The following is a 27,574-nucleotide window of genomic DNA, read 5'->3' on the forward strand; positions in this document are numbered from 1 at the left end:
TGTCACTGACGGCTGGACTGGATCATACTCCACTACTGTGGTTACCACTATTGACGGAACTCAAACAGTCATTGCTTACACTCCAGGTACATACCTGACATCATACGGTTCTGACAGTGCAACCACTACCGTTACTACCTCTGATGCTAATGGTATTCCAACCACCTATGTCGTTGTACCAACTCCAATTCCAAGTGTGACTCAGTCTTGGACTGGGTCTTACACTACTACTATTTCGACTTCTGTTGATGGTGTATTTACATTTATTGCAGAAGTTCCTTATTCATATGCTACATCGTATGGGCCTGACTCTATTTCTACTACTGTGACTACCACTGATGCCAGCGGTAAGCCCACAACCTACGTTGTTGCACCAACACCAACTCCAAGTGTCACTGACGGCTGGACTGGATCATACTCCACTACTGTGGTTACCACTATTGACGGAACTCAAACAGTCATTGCTTACACTCCAGGTACATACCTGACATCATACGGTTCTGACAGTGCAACCACTACCGTGACTACCACTGATGCCAGCGGTAATCCAACCACCTACATTGTTGCACCAACTCCAACTCCAAGTGTTACGGACGGCTGGACTGGATCATACTCCACTACTGTGGTTACCACTATTGACGGAACTCAAACAGTCATTGCTTACACTCCAGGTACATATCTGACATCTTTTGGATCAGATTCGATAACCACTACTGTGACTACCACTGATGCCAGCGGTAATCCAACCACCTACGTTGTTGCACCAACACCAACTCCAAGTGTCACTGACGGCTGGACTGGATCATACTCCACTACTGTGGTTACTACTATTGACGGAACTCAAACGGTGATTGCTTACACTCCAGGTACATACCTGACATCATATGGCTCTGACAGTGCAACCACTACTGTGACTACCACTGATGCTAATGGTAATCCAACCACCTACGTTGTTGCACCAACACCAACTCCAAGTGTCACTGATGGCTGGACTGGATCATACTCCACTACTGTGGTTACCACTATTGACGGAACTCAAACAGTCATTGCTTACACTCCAGGTACATACCTGACATCATATGGCTCTGACAGTGCAACCACTACTGTGGTTACCACTGATGCTAATGGTAATCCAACCACGTATATTGTCGCTCCTACCCCCTCTGCAGGTGATACTTTAACTTGGACAGGGTCATATACTACAACAGTTGTGACTTCTATTGACAATTCGCAGACAGTAATCGTTTTGGTACCTTCATCTGCACCATATTCAAGTTCGTTCACTTCAGCCAGGTACACTAACTCCACCTCAAATGTTGAAAGTTCTAAGGTGACTTTGTCAGGTACTAAAACGGTTTATGTTACTGACCCCAACTATACATCCACATTAGTTATTTTTGGAACTGCTGGACCCACTTCTGCCTCTGCAGGTGCTGGTGATGGTGGTTCAAATAATGATAATAATGAGTATGAAAATACTGCAGTTGTTGTCGCACCTGGTGTTATTTCTACCATTTTTGCTGATGAATCCTCAGGTGCAAACACTTCACCTGGAACTAAGACTACTGGAAGTACGAGCATTATGTCTTCAGAAGGGGTATCTACCATGGTAACAGTTACCGGAGGTACAACTGTAACAGTTGTATGTACCAAGGAAGTTTGTCACTCTCAATCATCTTTAACATCCAACGGAGAAGCTGGTGGAACCATGACTACTATTGAAAGCAACAGCACAGGTACAGGAACTGGTTCTGGTTCTGGCTCTGGTTCTGGCTCTGGTTCTGGCTCTGGTTCTGGCTCTGGTTCTGGCTCTGGTTCTGGCTCTGGTTCTGGCTCTGGTTCTGGCTCTGGTTCTGGTTCTGGTTCTTCTGGTTCTGACACTGGTTCTGGTTCTGGTTCTTCATCCGGTTCTGGTTCTGGTTCTTCTAGTTCTGGCACTGGTTCTGGTTCTGGTTCTTCTGGTTCTGGCTCTGACACTGGCTCTTCCGGTTCCGGTTCTGGTTCTGGTTCTGGCTCTGACACTGGCTCTTCCGGTTCTGGTTCTGGTTCTGGTTCTGGTTCTGGTTCTTCCGGTTCCGGTTCTGGTTCTGGCTCTGGTTCTGGCTCTGGTTCTGGCTCTGGTTCTGGTTCTGGTTCTTCATCCGGTTCTGGTTCTGGTTCTTCTAGTTCTGGCACTGGCACTGGTTCTGGCACTGGTTCTGGCACTGGTTCTGGCACTGGTTCTGGCTCACTGCCTGCTACTACTTTGAGTTCAGCTAGTAGCGCTCCAGCTTCTAGTTTACCCAATGCTGCATCGGTTCTGACATATGAAGGTTCAGCTAACAATGTGAAGAAATTGGGCTTACTCACCGGACTTCCACTTTACCTCCTTCAATTCATCTAATGAATTTTCGATTATTGTATATTTGATTAATAATCTGATCACCGGATTCAATAATTAAATTTTGTACACCAATTAGTATCGTACTGGTTAAATTCTGTATAACAATAAGTATCGTAATGTTTAAACTATATATAGCTATCATTTAATAAAATTGCCGATTTTAAATTATGTTCACTTTTATGATACCATTAGCCAGTTCACAAAGTTTCTGTAATGTGGTTGAGAGCACGATGTATCTAAGTGTGGACTCTGAAAGATTAGGTTTAAGATCTTTTTATTCATGTTTGAAAATTTATTGGTGAGTGTATGATTTAATTTTTTTAAAAGCTCCGTAGAGCTTCTACTACACTGTGACATATTGTTATCTATTCATGTGGAATCCTAATGAAGATGAGCCATGATTGGAAATAGAACCACAAATCCTCTGTATGAAGCTACGATAACTTAATTCATCCAAGCCATTCTTACAGCTGCTTTATCTGATACCATAATTCAATACTGGAGACATCCAAGCCTGCTTGACTTGATGCGTTTTCCAAAAAACTGCTCCTCGCTTGTTCAAAAATTGGAGATTCTTTTAAACACTGTTTCAGTCACCGCATTGAGTTCAGTCTCAGAATCAGATCCCGGTTCTATGTATGATTTGAGGTCTCGATATCCGTAACATCTAGAATTATAGTCTTCATCTGACAAAATTTAAAAAAATGAACCTATCAATAAAGGATTTAGTTAAGATGTAAATTAGGCCGTAAATGTTATACACTTCATGTGTTAACCACTGCTGGTCTGGCTTCACTGTACTAGGAGGGTCCCCAGAATACCATTCGCGTATTCTGTTCATTAAGTCGCCTGATATATTCAAGTACCAATCTTTATTGGGTGCTTTAAACACGGGCTATTTGGAACAATAATATTCTAGGGCAAATTCTGGGCACTTATTTACTAAAAGTTTGAGAGGGCCCGGATCTCGCATTATCAGATTGATTTACGACCTCTAACACAAAAGAGTTATTTTAGCTTCAACGAAGTACACAGCGAAAGTTTAGCCAATCCGAAGAACAATTTTCTTTCGTTAGAACAAAGATTTATAGTCCGATATAATAGTTCACAAGAAGTATATGCCTTTCTACCATCGCATTTGGAAATTCGACAAATTCGAATCAAAATCATCATCATCGGTTTAGTATGTACTTTTCTCCTTCTCCTAATTTTATTCCCGAGACCGGACTGCCCATGCAACATTCAGATACGTAGTGTATAGCCGTTTTTGTCCAACCTTCAGAATGCTGTTATACATTGCGCTTTTTTGCAACCTAAAAGCCTGCATTTACAACGATATTTCCTTAAGAATTCGGCCTTTTAAATGAACAGATATAAAAAACATCGGCTTTACCTCTATATACAAAATTTTATTAGCCTTAACCTTAACATGGAAACAATGGAAAAATTCGTGATAGGAACTTGGCAAACGATTTTGCAATAAGAGAAGTCAGTGCATATTCACACTATCTAGAATGTAGGTGCTTAACCATTTAAGCCAATTGTGAATATTTGACTCGAAATTCATTTAAATACAACACCACTCCACTAATTTTGTTAGTTACTTTAATACGAATCCAGAAAGCGTTTTATTCTGCGACGATATTCTCTTAGCTGAATTATTTGGAATGCGTTTGTTAGAAACAGCTGTAATTGGGTTCACTAGTGCTATATCAGTAATAGCCGGAGAAGGTGCTATTACTGGGTCGGTGGTTGATGGTGCTCCGCAATTCGAAATCCTTATTCCTGGCGACTTTACTCCAGCTGGTATCCATGCGTCTACAAACGAAAACTTCAGTTGGGCGGATGGTGTGACTGTCGACATCGATAGAACTGAAATCGGGAGTGATTATTACACTACAGCATTTGGATTGTGGTATTACAAGTTTATCAGATTCACTGCTTCTTTAAAGCAAGAGCAAACTGCCACAATGACATTCAATGCCATCATCACAAGTGGTGTTACTGAATACGCTCCAATGATTTTGGCTGTCCTGACTATTGATGCTACCAATTCAGTTAAGACAACCCTTACCTATACCACTACACTTACTATTGCTGAGGAGGTTTTCAGTTCTGCAGATCCAATGCCCACACCCGATTCCTCAGGATACATTGTTGATGGCACCCCATACTTTGAAATTACTATTCCTGATTGGTTCACTCCAGTTGGCATACACGCATCTACAAATGAAATATTCAGTTGGGCGGATGGTTTGACTGCCGACGTCCATGGTAAGGACATTGACAGTGATTATTATACATCTTCAGTTAGTTTATGGTATTACAAGTTCATCAGGTTTACTGGTAGTTTGGAGGCGGGTGAAAGTGCCACAATCACATTCTCTGCTATTCCCACGGATACTGTGACTGAATATGCTCCAACCATCTTGGCTGTCCTGACTATTGATGCGACAAACTCTATTAAGACAACGGTCACATACCTTCCTGTTATTTTCCTAACTGAAGATGCTAAAAGCTCTGACGTAGTCTCTTTAACTTCATCCTCTGCTATTACATCTGAGGCAGTTAGCTCTACTGAAGCTATTAGCAAAACCGAAGCTGTTAGCTCGACAGAAAATACAAGGTCAACAAAAATTACTTCAGATGCTTCTACTTCAACTAATTCTGCTCTTTCTGTGCCAACGGTGTTTGGTGGTAAGTTTTCCGATGCTCCAGAATTCACAATAAAGGTTCCCGCTGAATTTAGCCCGTTCGATGTTCATGCCTCAACCTCTGAAACTTTTACTTGGTCTGATGTATTGGATGCTTCAGTTGATGGAAAACCTACATCAACCACCACAATTGTTTCACTCTGGTACTACAAATATTTCAAGTTTACTACTGCTTACTCTGATAATCTGGTTGGAAGTGTCGTTTTGAGCGGTGTTTCCAATGGTGCGGGAGAATACACTGCAACCTTTTTTATTGTTGCCAACGCTACACAAGCGCCTGGGTTTGTTAAGAGAGATGGTGAAACTTATACGGTTACTGCAACTGCAACTGTTGTTGAAGAATCAGAGTTTAGCGATGTTTCACTGACTACTATCAATACTGAGTCTTCTGAAATCAGGTTTTTGCCTACTCCTAAAGCAACCTCTAAAACAACGTATGCGACTACTTCTAAGGCAACTTCTGCAACAACCGCTGGTGAAACAGGTAAGTCAAAACCAGATTTGTTCTCATCCGCCAGATTCGCAAACTCAACCAACCCAGAGTCCGCTTCTATTTCTACAAAGTTCAGTGGCAATAGCGCATCTAGTGAGGTTACTCTCACAACTACGGGTGCCTCTATTGTTGTATACACAACAACCAAGTGCCAAGGTAAGTGTTCTATTGGCGTCACTTCTGGTGTGGTGAACAAGATTACTACAAAGGACGAAGCAGGTAAAACAGTAACTATTGATACCACAATGCCATGCGAAACCACATCAACAAGTGAACCAGTTGTTAGCACCACCTTGGAGGGGAGGAAACACACTTCTGATAAAACTGAAGGCGCTATTACTAATATCATTAGTAAGGTCTTATCAACTGGTATATCCACAGTTGTATCCACAGTTGTATCCACTTCTGAAAGTGCTCCTACAACTGATGCTTCAATCTCAACATTTGAAGGCTCTGGAACCAAGGGTGCAATTTCCATTGTAAGTGCTCTTGTCGTTTTTGTTGCCATTTTGATGTAACAAATACATTTAGTGACCCTCAATGAAATTGGGTAGACTGTCGTGAAAGACAATACCTACAAAACACGCACTCGTTAGAATTGATATCACGATTAAAAAATATGTTTGTAAACGTAAATCAAAGGCAGTTTGCAGCTTCTTAAGCGATTCGAGTATCCAAGGCAAACGAGCAACTTTACATTTACCTAGATTTTAAGATGAAAATAAGAGAAAATGAATCACTTACTAAATAAATTGATAGAATGACCACGATGTCTGAACAAAGGCTTTGGTGCAAATATTGACTATTTTCCCTTATCCAAGACTTGATAAAACTAGAGTATCCATTATCCATTGGATATTCGTATTCGTTGATTCTCAAAAACGTTTGAAGACCTCTTATTTTCTGTTCGAGTTTGCTCCTGTCTATCCGGCCTTTGCTGTGGGTTTATTTTTCATTTGTCCTGCGGTTATTTTGCATTTGTGGGGATGGCTCTGATTTTCCTTCCGGTGTCTATCATTCAAGGACCAATGGCTGTCAAGTTAGAGTCAGATATTCTAAGGCCAAATTCTTTATACTTCGATCAGTGTACATAAAACGTGATAGAATTACTCCAATCCAGTTTGTAGTTGCCAAAGAAAGCTTTTTAGTATCTTTTAGTCTGTTGTAACTCATGATCCCTTACTTCAAGTTCTATGAACTCCATTGGATCAACTTAATTAAATTAAGTACTCAAAATATCATGATATTATCGGTTAAAGCCAAGAGTATATAAGTTTGCCGTTTCTTTTCTCGATTCTACCTCTTTTTAGCTTTTATAATAGGTTAGTGTATTCACTAGAAAAAGTATAGCGCACATAATAGAAATTGACGTTCAACCGACAGAAAAACCACGGGTACTTTGGAATGCAAAAGTTTTCAAAAACAAGACACCTGAAAAAACCTCTCCACTAAGGTAGAGCCTATTTCATACGTTCATGGGATAAAGAATTGAGAGTAAGTAAAGATTCAAATCCAGAGAAACAGAACACACTTAATTAACCATAAAGGAAATCGACCCCATTTAGACCCTGAGATTAAGCAACTTTTCCCAAAAACTGAGCATCTAGAGAACCCTAACCTGCTCACAATCCGTATATGGAATACATATTGAGTGCAGAGATGATCGTTGCTTGTGGGATTATTTTAAATTGACCAATTTGGATTAACCAGGATGCGAAATAGAACAAGCTTTGAGCTCCGTCGGCCTTACTAGACCACTAGAAATCCGCCAGTAAGTGGTGCATGCAAATTAGGCATGCAAATGGTGTTAGCCGATTCAGAGATGTGCCAAAGTGTTTCAGGTTTGAGAGAAATCTACTACTATAAATCGTAGGTACTTTTTCAATAACTATTGGAGTAAAATTTACGAAAAGTTGTGCGTCAAATGTGTAATTAGTTCAAATCAACAATATGTTTACCCAAATGTTTCATTTACTCCCTCTACACAACAAATCGAACATAACTACAATTTTATCAATCTCCTATCATATCATAGACAAGAGTTAATTAGTTATTTTTTATCTTATACGCCACACATTCCACTTGTCTTTTATCACGAAGAAATATCGTAGTAGTATTTCTGCAAAATTGCTCCAATCAACAATAATAATAAAGGCGATTTCTCCCTTTGAGCTGAAAGTAAGGATTCTAATACTGTTACTCTAGTCTTTCCCAGTAGATACATCTGAGCTCAAAGTAGAAAATAGAAACCGGGCTTTGGTCGGCGACATTGAAAAAAGGTAGCCAATCCTTGATCTGTAAACTGCATGATGGAAGCAGTGTACATATAACTATTGTTTTCTATTGTCGTAACTACTTTAAAGTCGTAACTACTTTAAAGTGCGACATTTCTGTGGAGCAATGTCTCCTAAACATATCGGCACTTTGTTTTACTTTCTATTGGTTTCCTCTATTTTTTAATACACAGTTCCAAGCCTAACATATTGCATCTCCTAAGCCAACAGTCCAATTAACGGTACCCAAAATCACTATACATACGGAGAATCCCGTGGCAATAGAAATCGTTCCATAGCGATAGGCGTAGATTGTCTCTAAACCAAACAATTCTACCACAAAAGTGGAAACCGTAGTTAAACCACCACAGAACCCCTCTTTGATCCCTGCAAGTACTTCACAGGAAATACTTGTATTGACTATTAAGTTATCGACTCCCATTGACCAATTTTTATGACGTTTACCATTCGAAAGTGAAACAACCAATGCAATAATAATACACCCCAAAATATTGGCAGTAAACGTCCCTAGTGGGAACTTTTTTAGCTTCCCATTGAGATACTTAGAGACAAGGTACCTGGTCCAGGCTCCAAAAAATGCAAAAACAATGGAAAAAGTCCATTGACGAAGCGTCACTTCTGATGACTCTGTTCCACATAATACCACAGCAGCAATGTATAAACAAACCCCTATAACTATCAAGCCATATTCCAAAATTTGTGTTATGGTTTGAGTCATTGGAGGCACAAAATTATCAAGTGCTTCCGCTAAATGTTTACCCATACTAAACCCCATTATAGAGAGAGCCAATTGACAAATAACTACACTTAATGATTCCATTATACCATACGGAGCTGAAGGGAGAGAGCCACCTACTTCGCTCAAGGGTGCATTTATACCTCTTTCAACAGCTTCTAGCATTGCTGAAGAGAAGGATGAAAAAGTCCCACAGAAACCAGTGGATAAGCCAATATAAAGTGGAATACGGGCTTTAATGTCATTCAAATCTTCCCACAACTGTTCTGTACCCACAAGGACACCCATAACAGAACAAGCGGTGAAATTCGACCATACTACACCTCCTAGGTAGTTATGATTATAAGTTGTCAATAGGTCCAAACCTCGACGGGCTAAAACACCCCATAATGATCCTTGAAGTATATTTAGAATCACTCGTAATTTATATCGTTTCCCATAATGTAATGGTTCTTCAACTGGTGGTCTGACTCCTTCGGGAAGTGATGTTCTAACCTCTAATTCTTCGAGTTCCTGGAGTTGGTCCTGGACAGAACGACGTCGTCTTGAGATGTTTGATAGCTGAGAATCTATGGACATTTTTCGGCGTGAGCTCGATGACGCAGAGTCCTCGTTCATAGTGTAAAACGGAAATACTAAACGGTAATACGTAAAGAAGAACAGGAGACAATTAAAGAATAATTATTGACTGATTGTTGTAAGTGGTGATGGGGATAGCGATGGGATGCGAATAAAATGCGTCATTATCATGGTAGCGCGATTGTTGTTAATCCGCACTAATTTTAATCCTCATTATTATTATTGACACAACAGTACGGCACCGGATAACTGATGTATATATAAGAATTGAGTCTATAAAGGAATAGAGTATTTTATAGAATATTACAGGAGTGGGTCAAAGAAATTTTGTAATCTGGTATTCTTGAACACACGCATGCCCATAGTAGAGCCACGGACAAAGTCACCTGTAAATCTGGCATGGAAGAATCGTTCGTCAACCTTTGCTCTCATTGATGTGAAGAGTGTAAACAGACCAATGGCATAAAGCAATCCAGCATACAAATCTAGACGCCAGTGATGATCTAAGTAGATTGTAGCCCACCATTGTACAACAACAAATAAAAGACCCAAGGCTTTAATGGCTGTCCATCTTGAGTAATACGCCAAATGAAAGAAGACGCAAACCGCCATTGCTGAATGAAGGGAGGGCAAAGCCCCAAATACAATTGGAGATTTATGGAATCCATTGGTATGTAAATGAGTACCCATGGCGGTATCAACTCTAATCAATCCTGCTGCATAGCCCTCCATTTCGTAGTTAGCTTCATGATCAGGACCATAAACGTGAATAAACCACGGAGGTGCATTGGGGAATGCCAAATGGGTGAGTACTCCCAAGATATTTTGAAGTCCAAGACTCATACCAAACAGTTTCAAAGCTCCTTGTGGATGGAATGCATAAAGCCAAATGGCAGTGAAAAGAGGAGCGCAGAAATGGAGAATCACATATGAAAACCATGAGACTAAATCCTTTTCTGTGTAGATAGGTTCACTAAAGTAATGATCAATGTTTAAGATTATCCATGATGTTGCTAAAAGTAATGGAACAGCCAAGTTCCAATTATTTAGCGGGAAGAAGTTCCTTTTGTGATATTGAGTAGAAGCTTGTGAAGATATAGGGAAGTTAACAATGATTTTATCTGGTTGCAGTCTTTCTGAGTCCTTTAATTCTTCTTCATCTATTTCAAAATCTGATGAAAAAAACTCGTTTGATTCTTCTCTATCGGAACCAATTTTCCCAGACCCTTGAGATTGTATATCATCATCAATACCATTATCAACAATATTGATTGGGTTTGCTTCTAAGGTTGAAAGTTCGACATAATTGCCCGATTCCTTTGGATCCGTATTGCCACGGTAAAAATGCAAATAAAGCAACACGGACATACTAAGGGAAAACATAACAGTGAGCACACTTCCTATGATGGTGTTGAACATGAAATGGTCAACGGTATTCGCCAAGTTGACATGGATTTCTGGTCTCCACAGATGTGGGATTATGCCTGCGTTCTTGAAGATCAGTAACCATATGAACACAGGTGCAAAGTTAATGCAGAAGTTTAGCACTAGTCCAAAAATAGACTTATCGTTGAGGCCAGACCGAATGAATCGGACGACGGCAAATGCTAAAAGTCGAATGGGTGTTAGTAACTGCATACTTTATCATGTACATATATATATGTATCTATCTTAAAGAGCTAATACAAATCCCCACCAAGTTAAAAGTTTAAAGGTTAATGGAGTATGAAGTCCAAGCAAGCAAGCAAGCAACCTAATTAAGATATGGCCCGAATAGTATTAGCAATTATAGCAGGTAGCACTAATATTCTTCTAATAGTAAGCAACAATGTGATAGCCAAAGAGGAAAGGGAAGATAAAAAATAGAACCAGGAAAAAAAGATGGCGATATAAGATCTATTATGAAGTACTTGTAAGAAGGAATGGGATGTTGATCTTTTTTACATGCATCGACGGGCTTTAAAGTTTTGTGGATGTACTATGCCGGTCGATTTCACTATTGCCATCATCACGCGACAAACTCTGATATTAAAATTACTCCTTGTACCGCATCGTATACTCCAACACACCACTACTTCTAGCGTTGGGACGGGGGTACTTTGGGTGTAGAGATCAAGCAGATAAGAGCGGGCTACAGATAAAAGCGACAACCAGTATTCCTGTAGGGTAGTTGAGACGCTACGGTTACTTTGGTCGGATGGCTCAGGTATTTAAAGGAGGAAAAAGAAAATCCGGAAAAAAAGACGGCAAACGAAGCGGAGATAATAATTCCTACGAATAGTGTGATGCAAGTATAGTAAGCATAGGAGAATTGGCAAACCTTTGAGCTGTACATTCTCTTGTTAAACCCAGGTAGTTCTTGGCGGTCGTAAAATTTCATAATAAAAAATCAATGTGGCACGCCATGCCCTGCCGTCTATAAATACATGTATATCCCCGTCAACAGATAGGTCGGCCTAGGAATTGCAGGGATTGACCATTCTTCATCGAACGGAACCATATTACCCAGTTAGGATTTAGAGAACGGATATACATAGAGTGAGGAAGTATATCTATGGCTAAATTGTAACTTAGTCTTAATTTACTAGTAGTCCGTATCATTTTATCTGATCTGAAGTATTTTCAAGTCGTGTGTTGCTGTTGACTTCAGGGCAACAGTTGGACATTCTTTGTCTCTTTGCAAACAATAGAGGTTTTGATACGCGATTTGTTGCCAGGGCACACTTTGAATAGTCTGGCACAAACTAGATGAAATTGAGATGAGACTACATCATAGAAGTATGTATCAAGTTAGGGGTCCATTCAAGTAGTCGTGAACCAAATCTCTTGACTCCTTTTGGTATATTTCAGATCTCACTTTTATCTCTTCCTATCCTATGTAATTATCAAAGAGAACACCTTTGCTAGTTGTGCGATAGCAGATTCGGAACAATTTAGCTACGGCTCCAGATACACAATCTTGTGTAATGGATATGCTTATACAGTATTGCAATATTAAGCATTTAATATTCATGTAGTAGTGTTCACCTTTTATACTTCACTAGCAAAGGTTCACCTTCAATGCCGAAGTGAGTTAATCACGTGACCAAATATACTCAACCAATCACTAGGACTCGGAAAATTTCGGAGGGAAATGAACACACCCCGTCCAACACCGGGAATCCCCCTCTAATTTCTGAAAAGCTACCCCATTTATTAGGCTATTCACACGACCATCTCCACAAATACACACAAAATCGCTGCATATAAAGACCATTAACGGCATTTTGTTCATTACCAATGGGAAGACCATCAAAAGATACAGCTTAAAAAGTTTAACCTATTTTCTTTTCTACAGAGCACAAGTATTCTAAACGCTCAAGTGGTTCGTACCGATTCAGGTTTACAATTTTGTTCTAGTGCGTGCGGATAAAGTCGTGCTTCAAACGGTACACCTATAGAGATTTCTCTCATCGGATGATCTAATTGTTACCCCAGAGTTTCTCACTAGTTTATCCATATCAAAACAAACCACTTCAAATTAAAGTGAAGTGCACTTGATTGCAAGCACTACCGTGGCGTGGATGGTGTGCCTTTTTTTTATAGCTTTTGCATCTCCATGTCCATATGACCAAGAAGCTAACCCCACAAGAAAAGAAAAGTAGGAAGCCTGCTGTTAGAGCATGCACATTTTGTCATTCCAAGCACTTGCAGTGTTCGAATGAAAGACCATGCAATAATTGCGTCAAGCGTAATATTGCGGATTCTTGCACCGATATAGTCCGCAAGAGGACAAAGTATTTGAAGACCATGCCAACTGGAGAGTACCTGTTAGCCAGTCCTTCTTTAGATACAACTTTGGTTAAAAAAAATGACACCAAAACATCTCCTACGAAACCACCACCACCATCACCACCATCATCGACCATAATACCGTCGTTTGCCATGTCCTCCCCTACACCACAGAACTCCCATCATCTTCCTATATCTGTTTCTGGTCAAGCACCCCCTGGCATGAGACTTCCGTTGTCGCATACGGCCAATGATGATAGTAGCAACGGTCCGACTGTCGCAGCTGCAACAGCCACAGCAGCTGCAACAGCCACAGCAGCTGCATCACCACCTTTGGTGTATTCACCGTCAGTCCAAATCACTACGGAATCGACTTCAGATGTAATTAATCGGTTTCTTCAAACAGATCTTAACAAAGCAGTCAATAACATCGATTCTACACCTACAAACAATAATATCGTGACAGGAGGCCTTGTAGACGACGATGGCAGCGATACTGTGTCTCAATCTATGAGTAACTTTCATTCTAATTTCCTTAATGAAGAGTATCTTATGTTAGGAGATATTATTCTTCATTCCAAACCATCTTCACCTTCCCCGTCTGTTCAAAGTGTCGATTACGGTACGGTAACTGATAATCCTTTACTATCTTCCCAAACTGCTGGAACTCACAGACGTCAATGGAGCCGTCAATCACAATCGCATCAACCTCCATCTAAGCTTCAACATCATTCTTCTAAATACCAACAACAAAGATCACCAAATCTTGCACCAGTTTCCAACCATGTTGTTTCTCACCTGCAGTCTTCAAGTTCATCTCTTCCAATTCAACCAGATCAAAGCTGGCCTCCAGAAACAGCATTACCCAATATCGGAGGTGTTATCACTGGTGGCTCAGCAGGTACTAATAAATCACACAGACCTTTCATATCACTTGGAGTGACTCTGGGTGATGAAGTTGAAGATCCATTGAACTCCAACATCCCTATGAATCAGCATCCTCTACCTACTTCAGGACCATTGGGAAGTACAGCTTCTCATCCTCATCATTCCGTATTGAACACAGAATATGTTTCTCCCTTGGTACAACGACATATTTATCAAAGTGTTCAAGACATCTATACCAATAAGATTCTTAATTTCGACTACCCTCAGTCTTACCATTCATTAACCCATTTCCTTAAGACACGGTTTGGCATTGATCACAATGGCTCAACAGAAGAAGAACGCAAGACAAAGAGAAAGAATTTATTACAAATCTTAAAGCTAATTGCCAGTTACAGACCTACATTTATTCTGGCCTATAAGAACTTATTAATTCCTCACGATCTAGAGCTCTTGGAGATTCTGTTTCAACGATGTTTGTTTGATCATCAACGGTTAATGAAATTGAACTCTTCTCCCACTATAATGTGGAGAAGAACGGGAGAGATCGTGTCTATTTCAGACGACATGCTCTCACTACTTGAATATAACATCAACGATATTCTTTCACAACGTCGCTTTATTTTGGAGTTGATGTATGACGATGAGTCTATCTTAAACTACTTTAAGTTATTCAAGTCTGTGGCTGTTGGGAATCTCCATTCATCCATTGTAACCAAATGCAATTTGAAGACTAAATCTTCAGATAAATGTGTGGAGTTCTGTTGTGTTTGGACAGTGAAAAGAGACCTTTTTGACTTACCATCGTTGATGATTGGCCAGTTCTTGCCAGTACTACCCATTGGTGACGGTTTCAGAATGTATTGAGGCCATCCTTATTGATTATTATTTACTCAAATATGTATTATTTATTTATTTATTCGTTATTTATTTATTCATTATTTCATCACAACTTCGTTTCTCCCAAGATTCGATCCTTATGAAACGTATCCAACTTCCATGTTTTCACCAAAGGACCGTCATCTTCAATCGACCCACCACTGATCAAATACTCCACCAATTCAATAGGAACTACAAACACAAATCGAGTTAGCTTCTCTACTGGAGCATTGCCGTCATCTTCTAAGGGCCGGCCATCTACTCGAACCTCGGCGTTGGAACATATTATCCCTACAAGTTCGTTGTCTCTGAACAATCCGCCACCGCTTGACCCGTTCCAACATGAAGCACTGGTGATGATTAGGGAGGGCATCTTGTATGGTGTGTTCGCATTGTACCTTGATCGGAACACAAGATCAAGTGTACCCTGCGAAACTCCGGGAGACTGCCATTGTGGTAGAAGATAAAGTCCGTAGCCAACACTAACTACATTTTGCCCCACTATAGGTGGAAGAGATCGTTGTTGTCGTTGTTGTTGATACAGTGCTGGAGAATACCCCAACCCCGTGAACCTGAGTATATCCGATTCAGCAAGAGAAATGGTGGAGATGTCTACCAAGGAACTGGGGGTCACCAAGGCATGCTTCTGGTTCAGAATGGTTAACGGACCATCAGGTAAATCTATAACGAGCACTGTACCCAAAGGGTCTTCTAGATATGGTGTGAGAACATGAGTGTTGGTTACTAGGAGGTCATTTTTAAGGAGCACACATGAGCCCCAACTTGAGTGTCCATTCGTCGTCAGCACGGTTCGAACTGGGAACACTGGGAATTTAGGCCATGCCACAATAGTGGCACTATCATCACTGGCTAGATGCCGTTTTGGACCACTCCGACTAAAGACATCAGCTATACCTACAGTCTCTAGTACTTTTCCCCACAGTAGTACCACGACCAAATCCCCGTCTCCATTAACCTTTCGAATATGTTGAGCCACAACACCAATATCAATTGAATCGGGTGTCTGAACCACTACACCCCCCACCATATTTTCCAAGTACTTTAAGTCCGAAAGATACCCTAACGAGTCTCCTAACCTTGTAGTCAAGGATCCGTGGGCCACGTAGGTGGAGAATAATAGTGAGTTTGTCAAGTTGAAGGGACACAGTGTCACTTGACATGGGGTACCATTTTCGACTCCTGGATCTGGTTTATACTGCTTGTAGCGGTGTAGAGGGACTTTTTGACATAGTAGGGGACATGATCCACTGACAAAGGAGACTCTAGGAGTTGGTGTGACCTCAAACCCATTGGTTCTCGCAAATGACTCTAAAAACGTAGACAAATAAGGAAATACATTGTAGTTCAAAGTGACATCTATCCAATTGACTATATCCGAAGAACCATTTATGTATGGGGTATTGATTAGTACTTGCTTTGCTTGTTGTCCTAACGAAGAAGTGGGGGACACTGTGATCCAGTAATCGGAAGACCCGGTGACGATATGGACTCCAGAAGAAGCCAAGGTCTCTGTGTCTAAAACAAACCGTACAGCTATAGGTATATAGAGCATTAGTAGTGGTATGATCGGATACTATAGGCAATTGATATCGGAGTTGTTGGTGTTAATCTATAAGTTATGTATGGTAGCACCAATGAATCAATTGACAGCTGCACAAATAGGAGTATAAGTATAGAATGTGCAACTTATATGCATAGACTGTTTGACGCTAGCATAATACAGGTACATTCACATACATATACAGATAGTTAATGCCATAATCAAATTTAAGTGTGTGTTTTCCGTATATATCCGCGTCCTATTGTTTACTTAAGCATCGTATTAAAGGCGTATACCCAGTTACGTATTGGGTAAAAGTGCGACAAACGAACATCAAATAGATTTGAAACACTCTTTACCTTCACCATCATCACCAAATTTACCTCCTCATATTAACCTGCGTGTTTAGAGTCAAGCCATTCTTCTCACAGTAACATAAACACATTCAAGTGTATTAACTTTCTTCAGGTTTACATTCCACAGTTTGGTGCCGCGCTCTCATCCCGCATTCATCCTTACTACGTTTTAATACTATTAGCAATGGCTGAAGAGACGGAATATGCTAATGACGATTCTGTCTTTGGAAATTCTCCCGATTTACCACCTCCAGCGACCATGGCTGTCCCTGAACCAGAAAGAAGAGCTTCTGTTACTTCCGCTTCTTCGGAAGACTCTACAGATAAGTTGATCAAAAGCTTGGAATCAAATCATTTAGGCGACGGTGTCACTACTCTCGACAAAGCATTGGCAGAAGCTGAAGCAAAACAAGATGAAGCAAATGAAGTAGAAAAAGAGGCTCTGAAACCAAGTGTTTCTGTTTCTCAGACCTCCACCAAGAATGAATATGATGGCATGATTATACACAAGATTGAACGGAAACCTGAACCTGAACCCGAACCTGTATCCGAACATGTACCGTCCGTGGACCCTCTGAAAGCTGCAGACGGAAAGAAGAATAGCGATGATAATACTAATACTATTAATATTAGTGGATCTAAAAAGGCAGGAACATATCCAACGCCTCCCATGAAGAAACCAGTTAAGTTTAGAGTTACAAGTGTCAATAGCGAGCCTGTTCATTCAAGATCAACATCAACTGGATCACAAAGTGGTGAATCTTCTCTCCCAATAGCCATAAGCACTTCATCCGGAACATATATTCGGAAACTGCTGATGAAAACCAACATAAGTGCCGAAGAAGCCACTACCCAACGACTCATAAAGGAAACACAACAAAAGTATGACATTTTTCTGAGTAAAATAGTGAAGATTGAAAAGGAAATACACTTTTTAACAAACTTGCTTCCTCCTTATAACGTTGAGATTGACTACCCCACTAGGGTTAAGATTAGTAGAGCCATTGAGAAGCTTCAGATGAAACAAGATGAATTGGATAAAAACAAGTATAGTTTAGGTATCCAATTGAGTAGATTATGGAGAGACCATGAGGATGGTGATCTTTGGGTACGGTCTGTGACCAATCAATGAAGTTAAATAGAAGTATAGTATTATTATTAGTTTAGTGTCGCATATTTTACACTATTATTGCACATAATCAATGTACGGCTAAATAGTGTACATTGCATAATGCTGAGTATGAAGCTGGTGATTGTATCATAGACGTACGTAGTTCAGTCGTATATTAGACGTACATTAGACGTATGTCACAGCCATACATCATTGACTTACATGACATGGATGTGCATATAGGAGACTTATATCAAATATGTGTATCATACACTATTAACAAACAGTAACTTATACTTACCTCCACTCCAACTACCCCATTTGTACTGTGTTGTATACCGTTATACAATTGATGGTACTTGCATCTAAACTGTCATCACACCAACTCATATGAACTTTTGTAGTTCGGACTGTGGTGTACCGTAATTATGTACTCCTGCCGAGTGCACCTTACGTTTGTCGCAAGTGGTGATTTCCACTGCGAGTGAAGAAAAATGGTAACTGGTGATAAAATACGAACAAACAAATAATACCCCATTTTGAAGCAGTTAAAGATTCAACTCAATATAAAAGGATTCCTTATCTAATTTTCACTAATCTTATATAAACTAAGTTATTCTAGTTCACTTATCGGTGTTCAAAGATCACATACGGCTTACTTGAGCCACCCAATCATCCATTCAACTGCCTACACATACACTCATCCATTAACTTATTCATATAACCTCATACAGTATCTATCTAATACATCGGCCTCAATGTCCAACAAAGATCAACAACAACATTTTGAGAATGACAATGGTTTCGGTTTAGACAAGGAAGACACACTCTCCTTTACAATTCCTAAAAGACAACAACTCCACAGTCTAGCACCGTCTTCATCTTCATCAGTATCAGCAAATACTCAAATCCAAAAGTTCTTGGGTGCTAACACAGCCATATCTGGCTCGGCCCTTTCAAGGTCTCTTAATGCTAGCAGAGCGGGGTCCCATGAATTGTTGATCCCTTCATCTGGTGGAGGGACTGCGCCAGTGATACAGAGCAAACTGCAACTGTCGTTATTGAAGAAGGAGACCTCGGCTAGCCGGGATATACTCAAGTTCCCCATTGAATCATCGCATGCTTATTCTTATGCCAAGTTGTCTCAGAATTCCCTTTCCTTCCGTCTAGGGGTCCTTAAAAGGTCTCTTGAAATCTTGAAAGATAGGCCGAAATTACTCAAGTCTATCAACGAATCAAAGCATTATGTCCAGCAACCGTTACAGAGTGCCTCAGAAAGTATTGATGGTCCTTACACTGGTTCTGCCACTGCAGCTTCTGACGATGAGATGAAAGTAGATGTTGAAGAAGAAGAAGGAGGCGAGTTCTTAAGCATGCGTGCTCCTCACACAGCTGTCAGACGACCTGGGATTTCTAGAAGTACTTCCAATACAAACGATTACAAGTCATTACAGTACAAAAAGCTTTCGCTTGGGTTTTATACGGGAGGCACCCAAACTCCCGTTCCAGCTTTGGCATCGACCAAACACAATGCATCTTCGGCTGCTCTTGCTGCATTCTTCAATCCTAAAGTGAAGAGATCAGGAAGTCTACCCATTGACGAAGTGTACTCTATGAAGTACAACTTCCAAAATAAGACACCCATTAATGATGGAGTACTAATCAAACCACGAGATACCAGCAGCAGTAGCAGTAAAGAAAGAGAGCTGCCTTTGAATGACGAACTTCGGGAAATCTTGAAGCTTTTGGAATCTAATTCCGATGCAATTATTGGTAATACCGAGGTAGCTTCTAATTTGCATGATTTATCATTATCAACAAACGAAGCAGACCATTTCCAGTTGAAATACGACTTCTTAAAGAATAAGCTTCTCTATGCTCTTGCAACCCCTTTTATTGAAAACGGTAATGGGGGTGCTGAAAGCATAGGAGTTCCCATGATCAACGACGGTCAAATGCAAATCCACCAATCATCTTTGGCATTGAATATGTTAGCACAACCTCATACTCAACAGCAGCAACAGCAGCAACAGCAGCAACAAGCTTTTAATTCAGCACGACCTTTTCATACACTTTATTCAGGTAAGCATACGCTTCCAGAGTCGATTTTCACTGTTGAAGTTGATTTCCCATGGTCCGTTAAAGCAGCCAATGACGTTGCGTGCTTGATGTTTGGGGTTCTGAAGAAGGTTATTCCCTCGCTTACGTTAATGGACTTGATTGCTCCTCAGTTCCGAGTGTTTGTCATGGACCGTTTGAACAAACGTACAGCAGAATTGTTAGACCGAGGATTAAAAAATTATTCAGTCGATAAGAGTCCAGTGAATGATATCATATTTGCTGGAGAGATTGTTGCCATTGTTCGTCCCGGTGAAAAGGACTATGCATGGACTTCAATGTGGGCCAAACGAAAGGGGAAATTGATTATTTGTATGTTTGACCAGATCCCATGCAATGCTTTTGATGTGACGATCCTGAGAGGGAAGAACGAAGACCAGCCGTGTTATGTCATTGATTCCATAACCGAAATAGCTGGTAAGTTATTGAAGAACAGCCAGAATTATAAGCTATTATCTGATATCAGCGACTCATTGGCCAGTGAAATAAATAAGAAACTGGAGGACAATATTGACTCTGAAGAAGAGCAGAGCACCATTGATAGTAACCTCATTACCAAAACCAGATATTATACCGTTAACTTTGACCAAGACGATTATTATATCCCCTGTGCAATTACTTCTGTACCTCTATTAATTAATGAAGATAGAGTGCAGTTGAAGTTGAAGATCCATTCATTACCGTACATTGCAGGTATGTTTGTCATCAATGCATATGACAATACTATTCTATCGTGCAATAATGCTATTGCAAAGAACTTGTTTGGTAAGTCAGCCAATAAACTTGTTGAACAGTCCATTGATACTTTGATTCCCAACTTTTCCAAGGTATTGACTTTGGGATTATCGGATAACTTGGAGTTCCCAGTGGTGCCAGGATTAGTTTTACCAGAACATTTCTTTAGGAAGTACGATGCCATCTTAAGGGCCCAACAGGACGGGATTAATGACGCAGAGGCTTATTTCTTTCAATCCCATGGGTTGGAAGGTATTCATCGGGATGGGAAATCCATCTTTGTTGACGTTCAATTACGAGCTGGATCTCGCGATACGTTTGTGCTTTGGATCACGTATTCTATACTGAAGAAACGTGTAGCCAACGAGCTTCACCGATTGAATTCCAGTGCCTCTTCGCTTTCCTTGAGTCAAAAGACAAGTACCACAAGTCTATCAAAAGATAGAGAAAAGGACTTACAATTGCCCTCTCAGATGAAATTACTTGATGAGGAAAAGGCAGAGATCCCTGAAGCCACTATAAGTGCACCCAGTAGCTCTGAAATCAGTCGTAAGAGCAGCACTCGTCGACTTAGCAAGAAGCCCTTGATCACTCCTTTGACAAAAGTGAATATAGCACTTGAAACGGCCATTAGCAACGATGAGACTCTTAAACAAAGAGTTGTGTCCAACAAGACCGATGATTCCATTCTCAGCACTAATAAATCCGAAACAGATTCATCTCCACCCAGTTCCAGTGACGAAATAGGCTCGAAGAAAGGGAACGAAACAGATGGTAAACCATCTGCTGAAGTTCCTCCTAGCCGATCTTTGGTCATCAACTTCAACTACCAGCTTTCGGAAGCGGACATGCTTCGACTCGAGAACGAGTCGCTTGAGGAGATCAAGAAGAAATCGAGTCAATGGCCAACCGAAGTCGGGGCCAAACGAAGAACAAAGAAGTTTCTGGAGTTTGAAGTGGTCAAGAGCTTGGGAGAAGGAGCGTATGGGAAGGTTGTCCAGACTCAACATAAGGAGGACCCTGCCTATAAGATAATCATCAAATGCATTACCAAAGAAAGAATCTTAGTAGATACTTGGGTTCGTGATCGGAAACTTGGAACCATTCCCTCGGAGATCCAAATCATGGCTACGTTAAACCATGAGCCGCACCCTAACATCATGAGAATAGTTGATTACTTTGAAGATCGTAACTACTATTATTTGGAGACCCCCATATTTGGAAACCCACCAGCCATTGATTTATTTGACTACATTGAGATCAAGAAGGACATGACGGAAACAGAATGTCGTTTCATCTTCCGTCAAGTGGTCCTGGCCATTTATCATTTGCATACCCATGGGATTGTCCATCGCGACATCAAAGACGAGAACGTGATTGTTGATGAGAATGGGATAATCAAGTTGATAGACTTTGGTAGTGCTGCGTATACGAAGTCTGGACCGTTTGATGTTTTTGTTGGCACTATTCATTATGCATCACCGGAAGTTTTACGAGGTGAGAAATACGAAGGTAAGCCTCAAGATATATGGGCGTTGGGAGTACTTCTTTATACGTTATTGTTTAAGGAGAATCCATTTTATAATGTGGATGATATTATGGAGGGAGACCTTAGAATCAGTGGGCTGTATTCAGACAATTGTATAGGGTTGGTTAGGATGATCTTGGTCAGAACTATTGAGGAAAGACCTAGCATTACTGACATTGCAGAACATCAATGGTTAAGTTCGTGATAAATACGTAAACATATATATACGTACGTAAATGCATACTTATACATACATATGTACATGTTTACATACATATACATACATATACATACATATACATACATATAGATACATATATACGAACATATATGCATACATGTATGCGTACAAAGTAATGTACTAGTAATGTACATAGTATGAATCCCCATTGTATATACTCATGCTATATACTTTTACAACACTGCGCACCTAACGAGAATCCATTCACATCTCTACATCTCTATGTCTCCGTATTGTCCTCCCATAACGTTGACCAATGGTGATCACCAGATCCGAATCACTACTATCAACACCTTTAGTGGCATAAATCTTGAGTCGTTTGAGTCTGTTGATCTCCATTACTTTGAACCCAATGATCTGACACTAAAAGCACTCCGCAAAGTGCATGATCCATACATGTTTGTTGATGTACAACAACATGCACAGTTGGCCAATGGAGTTATGTTTGAAGTTCTGGACCGAGTTTATGGAGTCATAGTGTTTGGGTCCCAGTGTTTTCTAGAGACTGTTACAGGTGGCGTATGCAAATCACCAATACTTCTTCAAAATAACAATACTAGTGATGATGTGCTACAGCAATTACAAACTTCCAATGATAGACTTGGGTTGAAGTTGAGTGCCGCTAATGTGATACGTCTAAAACCTCCGTCACAAACAGGCACAGTTACAGGTTCAATAGGTACATCTGTAGCTGATCCCCTTCCCGATCCATTGACTTTCATATCTACACGATATTACTCCATGCTTTATTCTACGTCGACTCCCTTAAGTTACTTTTCCAAAACAGCCTTCACTCGACTCATGAACCTTTGTTCGAGTTCGAAGGACACCGTGAGCCAGATCCTCGCCCAGTTGGTGCTCACCATTGAAGACTTCGATAGGAGACACCAGGGGAAATACGGGTGTTTGATTGGTTTAGATCCAGACCATTGGCCATCCTCTAGATCCGGCTCCGAAGAATTGGCCCATTCCAGTTTCATCAGTAAATTTAAGGATACAATCGATATGGTGACTGAAGGTGATCCCGAAGGTGATGGTGACCCTGATGGCGATTCTGACTTTAATAAATCTAAAATGTTGGCACAAGAAAGGTTGGGGACTCTTTTGCTTGATTTGAAAGTTAGAGAAGCCCAATTACAAATTTTGGTGACACTTGAGTTGCTTTGGCTACAAATATCCGATGAGTCTTTGTTCCTTGAAAAGTGTCAGAAGGAACAAGAGAATGGAGCTAAAAAGGCTCAGAAAATGGTACGATCGTCTTTGGTAAGAAAGAACAAGTTAAGGAGAAAGATTGTACCGACATTTTTAGGCATGGGTGTTCAAATTAACTACGATAACCGACTGGCACTGCCAATGGCAATGGCACTGCCACCATCAGGAACAACTATTGACGAGTTTGCGTTGTTCAGCATCTTATCCAATCTCATGGAGAGGTTGAATCTTTGGGATACACTTCGAACGAAGAAGTCGACAACCGATAGCTCCAAATCGTTTCTAGCATATGTTGTGGTTCCGTATTACAGCAAGAAGATGCCTGTTATGGTCAAGTTCTTGATAGAGAAGATCAAAGGAGTGAGCTTTAAAGGTAAACGTAGAGGAGGGGATAAAGCACGTACTTCTAAGAGCGAAAGTGAAAATAATAAGCACTTAAAACGAGAAATTAAAAGACCAACTCTTAAACACTCTTTATCAGGAATTGAAGACTTACGTCCGGCTGTTAATCTCCGAAGGTCCAAATCTTCGTTATCGTCTTCTAAAAACCTCGAGAGGAGACAAGTGGATGTTTCTGTTAGTTTGAAGTCGTTCACAGAATCAACAACCACAACCACCAAACCAGAAACAGTTTCGTCAAACGTTGAAGCTCCATCTCAATCGTTCATTTTCACTAGAGGAAGGAAATCCAGTAACTCTCAGATTTCAACAGCTACCAAGCAACCTTCATATGCCCAAGTGGAAGCAACTCCAATGAAGCACAACAGACTATCTCAAGTGATAGACACACCCATGACAAAGTCCGACACCAAATTAATACCGTCATCGAGTACAAAGAAGTTCTCTCTTAATGACCGTTTGAAAGCTGCTTCCTTTTTGGAAGAAGAAGGTCAGAACTTAAAAATGAATCCTCCTGCAACTACTACTATTGACAGTTCACCCATATTGACTAGAACAGTTATTGGTAGTTCTCCAATGATGACCAGAACTATAATCGATAGTTCTCCACCTTTGAGGCGAGATAGAGTAATTGATGATAGCTCACCAGCATCCAGAAATAAGAACTCTACCACGTCAGTCAACTATAATTCCTACGGAGAATCTCCATCTAAAAAGCAAAAGCTTTCAAGTCATAGTCAAAGTCAAGCTACAAATTACTATGATACAGATGAGGATCAGTTTTAAGCACATAATATTACAGTATTTTATGAGGAAATACAACTATAAATTATTAATTGATCTCTCCAAAAAGCATACCATGAATGATATCATAAGCATCATCTTGTTTCAATATAAGATCTGTTACTGTGTCACCAAATCTTGACCGAATTTTATCTTTCAACTCATCATTCACGGTCTTATCAACGTCCATTGAGTTTGAATCGGCTTCAATAACCTTTTCAACTTTCAAAATACGTAAAATATCCAAAATGGCATTCAATAAAGTTTCCTTCTCCAATGGTTTCTTTTCTCCCTTATCAATAACCAGAGTACACCACATTTTCAAATTACCCAACACCACCAATTTGACTACTTCGGGTCCCAAATTCTGCAAACCCAAAAGTGCACCATAATGAGTTCCTACAGGCTTTGAAGAATCCAATAGGGCCCGAAGTAAAGTTCTAGTAACTCTTGATCTAAGAGTAGAGTATGATGAACCATATACCGAGGTTATATGCTTTAGAAGAATAGCTGCGAATTCTCGTATAGCCAATTGATTCTTCAAGATTTCCAGTTCTTCCTTTTCAGATTTTTCCTTTAAAGATGGACCAATACTCTTTGCAAGTAAAAGAGTCAAGACACAGGGCATAAGTGCATGGACGTAAGGATCCAAAAAGATCGTTTTGTTGTCAATAAGGGCCAGAATAACCTCAAGCATTGTGGATAGAGTATCGATGTTTCTCAAGTTATTGGTTATTTGCTCAGCAACAAATTGAATAAAATAAGGTACCAATTGGTGTAAACCCGGGTCATTCTTTAAGCTTGTTAAAGCAGCATTCTTCAAATATTCGTTATCAGGTTCTGTTGAAAGTAAAACCTCAACCACCTTATCGAAATACAACTTAAGTTCTTTGGATAACACGTGTTTTACCAAGGGTTTAACTCCGCTATCCTTTTCCAAGGTTATGTTATCTGTGATATCACTACCAGCGGAGTTAACTGTATTTCCTGATTTAGCATCGGTGTCTTGGGCAGATGAAAGCAAGCTGTTGTCCAACATTGAAGATGTAGCACCTCTTACTATTGGAGGAATGGATTTAATGTCTGCTGGTAACGGATTTTGCGGAGTTAAAGGCTGAACACCTTCTATGGCCAACCAATGAGCAGTGAATGTGGTTTGACGGGGGACCGCTGGAAGTGGTTGATTTATCAACTTTTCCAATTCAACTTCATGATCATCAACATAGTACAATGTTTGACCAGAAACTCCCACAAGGGCTTCTCTATATTGTAATGGTTGGAAGTTATCGTATCCATATAAAGGTTCGATGTTTAACCCTTTGAGGGCATTATTGATGTCGGTGGTGGTGAGGACTTTCCTCTTGGAATGTCTCATGCTTTTGACTGCAGTTTCTAAGATCTCGTGTATTCGATATTCCACATCCATAGCAAGGTTTTTGGCTGCATCTTCAGGTATGTTGATCCCCAATGATTCAGCAACATCTTTAACTGTATCATGAGGCGACCAGAGCGAATGAGACAAGGGCACCTTCGTTTCCATAATGAGTACGTTGTAACTAACACTCTTGTTAGGGATAATATCGTCACTACTGTGAATACTGTTGGTACCTATAGGAAGTGTACTGTTAGTACGGTTGCACTTGATGTTCAAGGTTCAATTTTCCATGGTACTCACACGACCGCGTATAAAAACTCTAACTAACTTAACTATTCTACCGTGTTGATCCCATGTCTTCCAAAAGCTGTTGATTCAAAGCAAGAAGTCTTTTGTTCTCTGCCTCGAGCTTCATAACAGAAGCAACTTGTTTCTGCAACTGCTGCTTATAGATGTCATCCTTTTCTGTATCGATCGAGAGTCGCTTCTTAGCTGCCTTATCGTTCTCATGATACTTTGAAGAATCTTCAAAGTCTGGAGTCAATTCGGTTCGATAAGTTTCTTCTAAATTCTCCAAGCTTATCTTGGATAAAAGTTCTATTGACTGGGATTCCATATCATACAACTTACAGAGCATCTTTTCAACTGGCTCATCAAACAAATCCATTGTCCGATTACTACCATAATTGAATTCAATCAATGGGGAAGTGTTGTTGTTGACTTTGAACACTAGTCTCTTTTTGAAGTCCTTAAACAACTTATCATAAAGAGTTTTGATAAAAGGTCCATTTAAAGTAGGCAATTCGTCTACTTTGGAGAACTTGGAACTTAAGGTTTCATTCAAGGCATCTTTTAATAATCTGTTATTGAGTTTGATGGCTATGAACTCCCATAAATCATCTTGACGGACTTTGGAAAGTTGCAAATGAGGTAAATGGGTTAATACTAATCGGACCAAATCTTCTTTGATCTCCTCAACGATATTTTCTTGAGTCTCCTTATAGAATGACTTCTTGAACATTGCTAATAATAGTTAGTATCCACTGTTATTTCGAAGCCAAGTTCTTTTCGGCTCTGGAGGTCTTCTTATAGTTATCAAGTTTTTTGTTGCTTTCTTCCAAATGCTTCTGTTGCCTAAGGAAACGATCTTGAGCCGCTTTAGCCATCGCTTCCTTTGCTGAAGTGTCTGAAGATTCCTGTGTTGCTGCACCTTCTCCACCTCCTAATCGATGTCCAGTGCTGCCGGGTTGGACTTTGGCTTTCGACTTGGACTCTGAGATTTCTTGACTCGGGTTCACCAAAAGCCGTTTCTGTTGCTTCTGCCTCCCAGAGACGTCAACCCTTGTCTTCTCATTGTCTATTGGTTTAGACGTACAACTTCCCATCTGATAATGAACGATATAATTGGTGGTGGCGTAGTG

The 27,574-nt window shown here is 40.3% G+C and overlaps 11 protein-coding genes across 11 annotated transcripts; 5 read left to right on the plus strand and 6 right to left on the minus strand.

Annotated features, from left to right (window-relative positions):
• Positions 1–3,666: 3,666 nt before the first annotated feature.
• Positions 3,667–6,108, plus strand: KQ657_001247 (uncharacterized protein; the record flags this gene model as incomplete). The annotated part of the gene is made up of 2 exons (XM_043192047.1): positions 3,667–3,671; positions 4,008–6,108. The coding sequence occupies 2 exons, from the start codon at positions 3,667–3,669 to the stop codon at positions 6,106–6,108; spliced, it is 2,106 nt and encodes a 701-aa protein (XP_043048342.1).
• A 1,957-nt stretch (positions 6,109–8,065) lies between these two features.
• Positions 8,066–9,199, minus strand: KQ657_001248 (fluoride transporter; the record flags this gene model as incomplete). Its single annotated transcript, XM_043192048.1, has 1 exon — positions 8,066–9,199. One exon carries the CDS (start codon positions 9,197–9,199, stop codon positions 8,066–8,068), a length of 1,134 nt encoding a protein of 377 aa, XP_043048343.1.
• Positions 9,200–9,502: 303 nt separating this feature from the next.
• On the minus strand, positions 9,503–10,618 carry IPT1 (inositolphosphotransferase; the record flags this gene model as incomplete). The annotated part of the gene is made up of 1 exon (XM_043192049.1): positions 9,503–10,618. One exon carries the CDS (start codon positions 10,616–10,618, stop codon positions 9,503–9,505), a length of 1,116 nt encoding a protein of 371 aa, XP_043048344.1.
• Positions 10,619–12,805: 2,187 nt separating this feature from the next.
• On the plus strand, positions 12,806–14,722 carry ZCF23 (Zcf23p; the record flags this gene model as incomplete). The annotated part of the gene is made up of 1 exon (XM_043192050.1): positions 12,806–14,722. The coding sequence occupies one exon, from the start codon at positions 12,806–12,808 to the stop codon at positions 14,720–14,722; it is 1,917 nt and encodes a 638-aa protein (XP_043048345.1).
• A 79-nt stretch (positions 14,723–14,801) lies between these two features.
• On the minus strand, positions 14,802–16,307 carry KQ657_001251 (uncharacterized protein; the record flags this gene model as incomplete). The annotated part of the gene is made up of 1 exon (XM_043192051.1): positions 14,802–16,307. One exon carries the CDS (start codon positions 16,305–16,307, stop codon positions 14,802–14,804), a length of 1,506 nt encoding a protein of 501 aa, XP_043048346.1.
• A 528-nt stretch (positions 16,308–16,835) lies between these two features.
• KQ657_001252 (uncharacterized protein) lies at positions 16,836–17,783 on the plus strand (the record flags this gene model as incomplete). Its single annotated transcript, XM_043192052.1, has 1 exon — positions 16,836–17,783. One exon carries the CDS (start codon positions 16,836–16,838, stop codon positions 17,781–17,783), a length of 948 nt encoding a protein of 315 aa, XP_043048347.1.
• Positions 17,784–18,520: 737 nt separating this feature from the next.
• FUN31 (serine/threonine protein kinase) lies at positions 18,521–22,348 on the plus strand (the record flags this gene model as incomplete). The annotated part of the gene is made up of 1 exon (XM_043192053.1): positions 18,521–22,348. The coding sequence occupies one exon, from the start codon at positions 18,521–18,523 to the stop codon at positions 22,346–22,348; it is 3,828 nt and encodes a 1,275-aa protein (XP_043048348.1).
• Positions 22,349–22,606: 258 nt separating this feature from the next.
• On the plus strand, positions 22,607–24,781 carry KQ657_001254 (uncharacterized protein; the record flags this gene model as incomplete). The annotated part of the gene is made up of 1 exon (XM_043192054.1): positions 22,607–24,781. One exon carries the CDS (start codon positions 22,607–22,609, stop codon positions 24,779–24,781), a length of 2,175 nt encoding a protein of 724 aa, XP_043048349.1.
• A 46-nt stretch (positions 24,782–24,827) lies between these two features.
• On the minus strand, positions 24,828–26,318 carry TAF60 (Taf60p; the record flags this gene model as incomplete). Its single annotated transcript, XM_043192055.1, has 1 exon — positions 24,828–26,318. The coding sequence occupies one exon, from the start codon at positions 26,316–26,318 to the stop codon at positions 24,828–24,830; it is 1,491 nt and encodes a 496-aa protein (XP_043048350.1).
• A 172-nt stretch (positions 26,319–26,490) lies between these two features.
• Positions 26,491–27,174, minus strand: KQ657_001256 (uncharacterized protein; the record flags this gene model as incomplete). The annotated part of the gene is made up of 1 exon (XM_043192056.1): positions 26,491–27,174. One exon carries the CDS (start codon positions 27,172–27,174, stop codon positions 26,491–26,493), a length of 684 nt encoding a protein of 227 aa, XP_043048351.1.
• Positions 27,175–27,199: 25 nt separating this feature from the next.
• KQ657_001257 (uncharacterized protein) lies at positions 27,200–27,538 on the minus strand (the record flags this gene model as incomplete). Its single annotated transcript, XM_043192057.1, has 1 exon — positions 27,200–27,538. The coding sequence occupies one exon, from the start codon at positions 27,536–27,538 to the stop codon at positions 27,200–27,202; it is 339 nt and encodes a 112-aa protein (XP_043048352.1).
• Positions 27,539–27,574: the final 36 nt, after the last annotated feature.

Source organism: Scheffersomyces spartinae (genome assembly GCF_019049425.1).
Source record: "Scheffersomyces spartinae strain ARV_011 chromosome Unknown scaffold_15, whole genome shotgun sequence".
In the NCBI taxonomy this organism is placed as follows: Eukaryota; Fungi; Ascomycota; class Pichiomycetes; order Serinales; family Debaryomycetaceae; genus Lizanozyma; species Lizanozyma spartinae.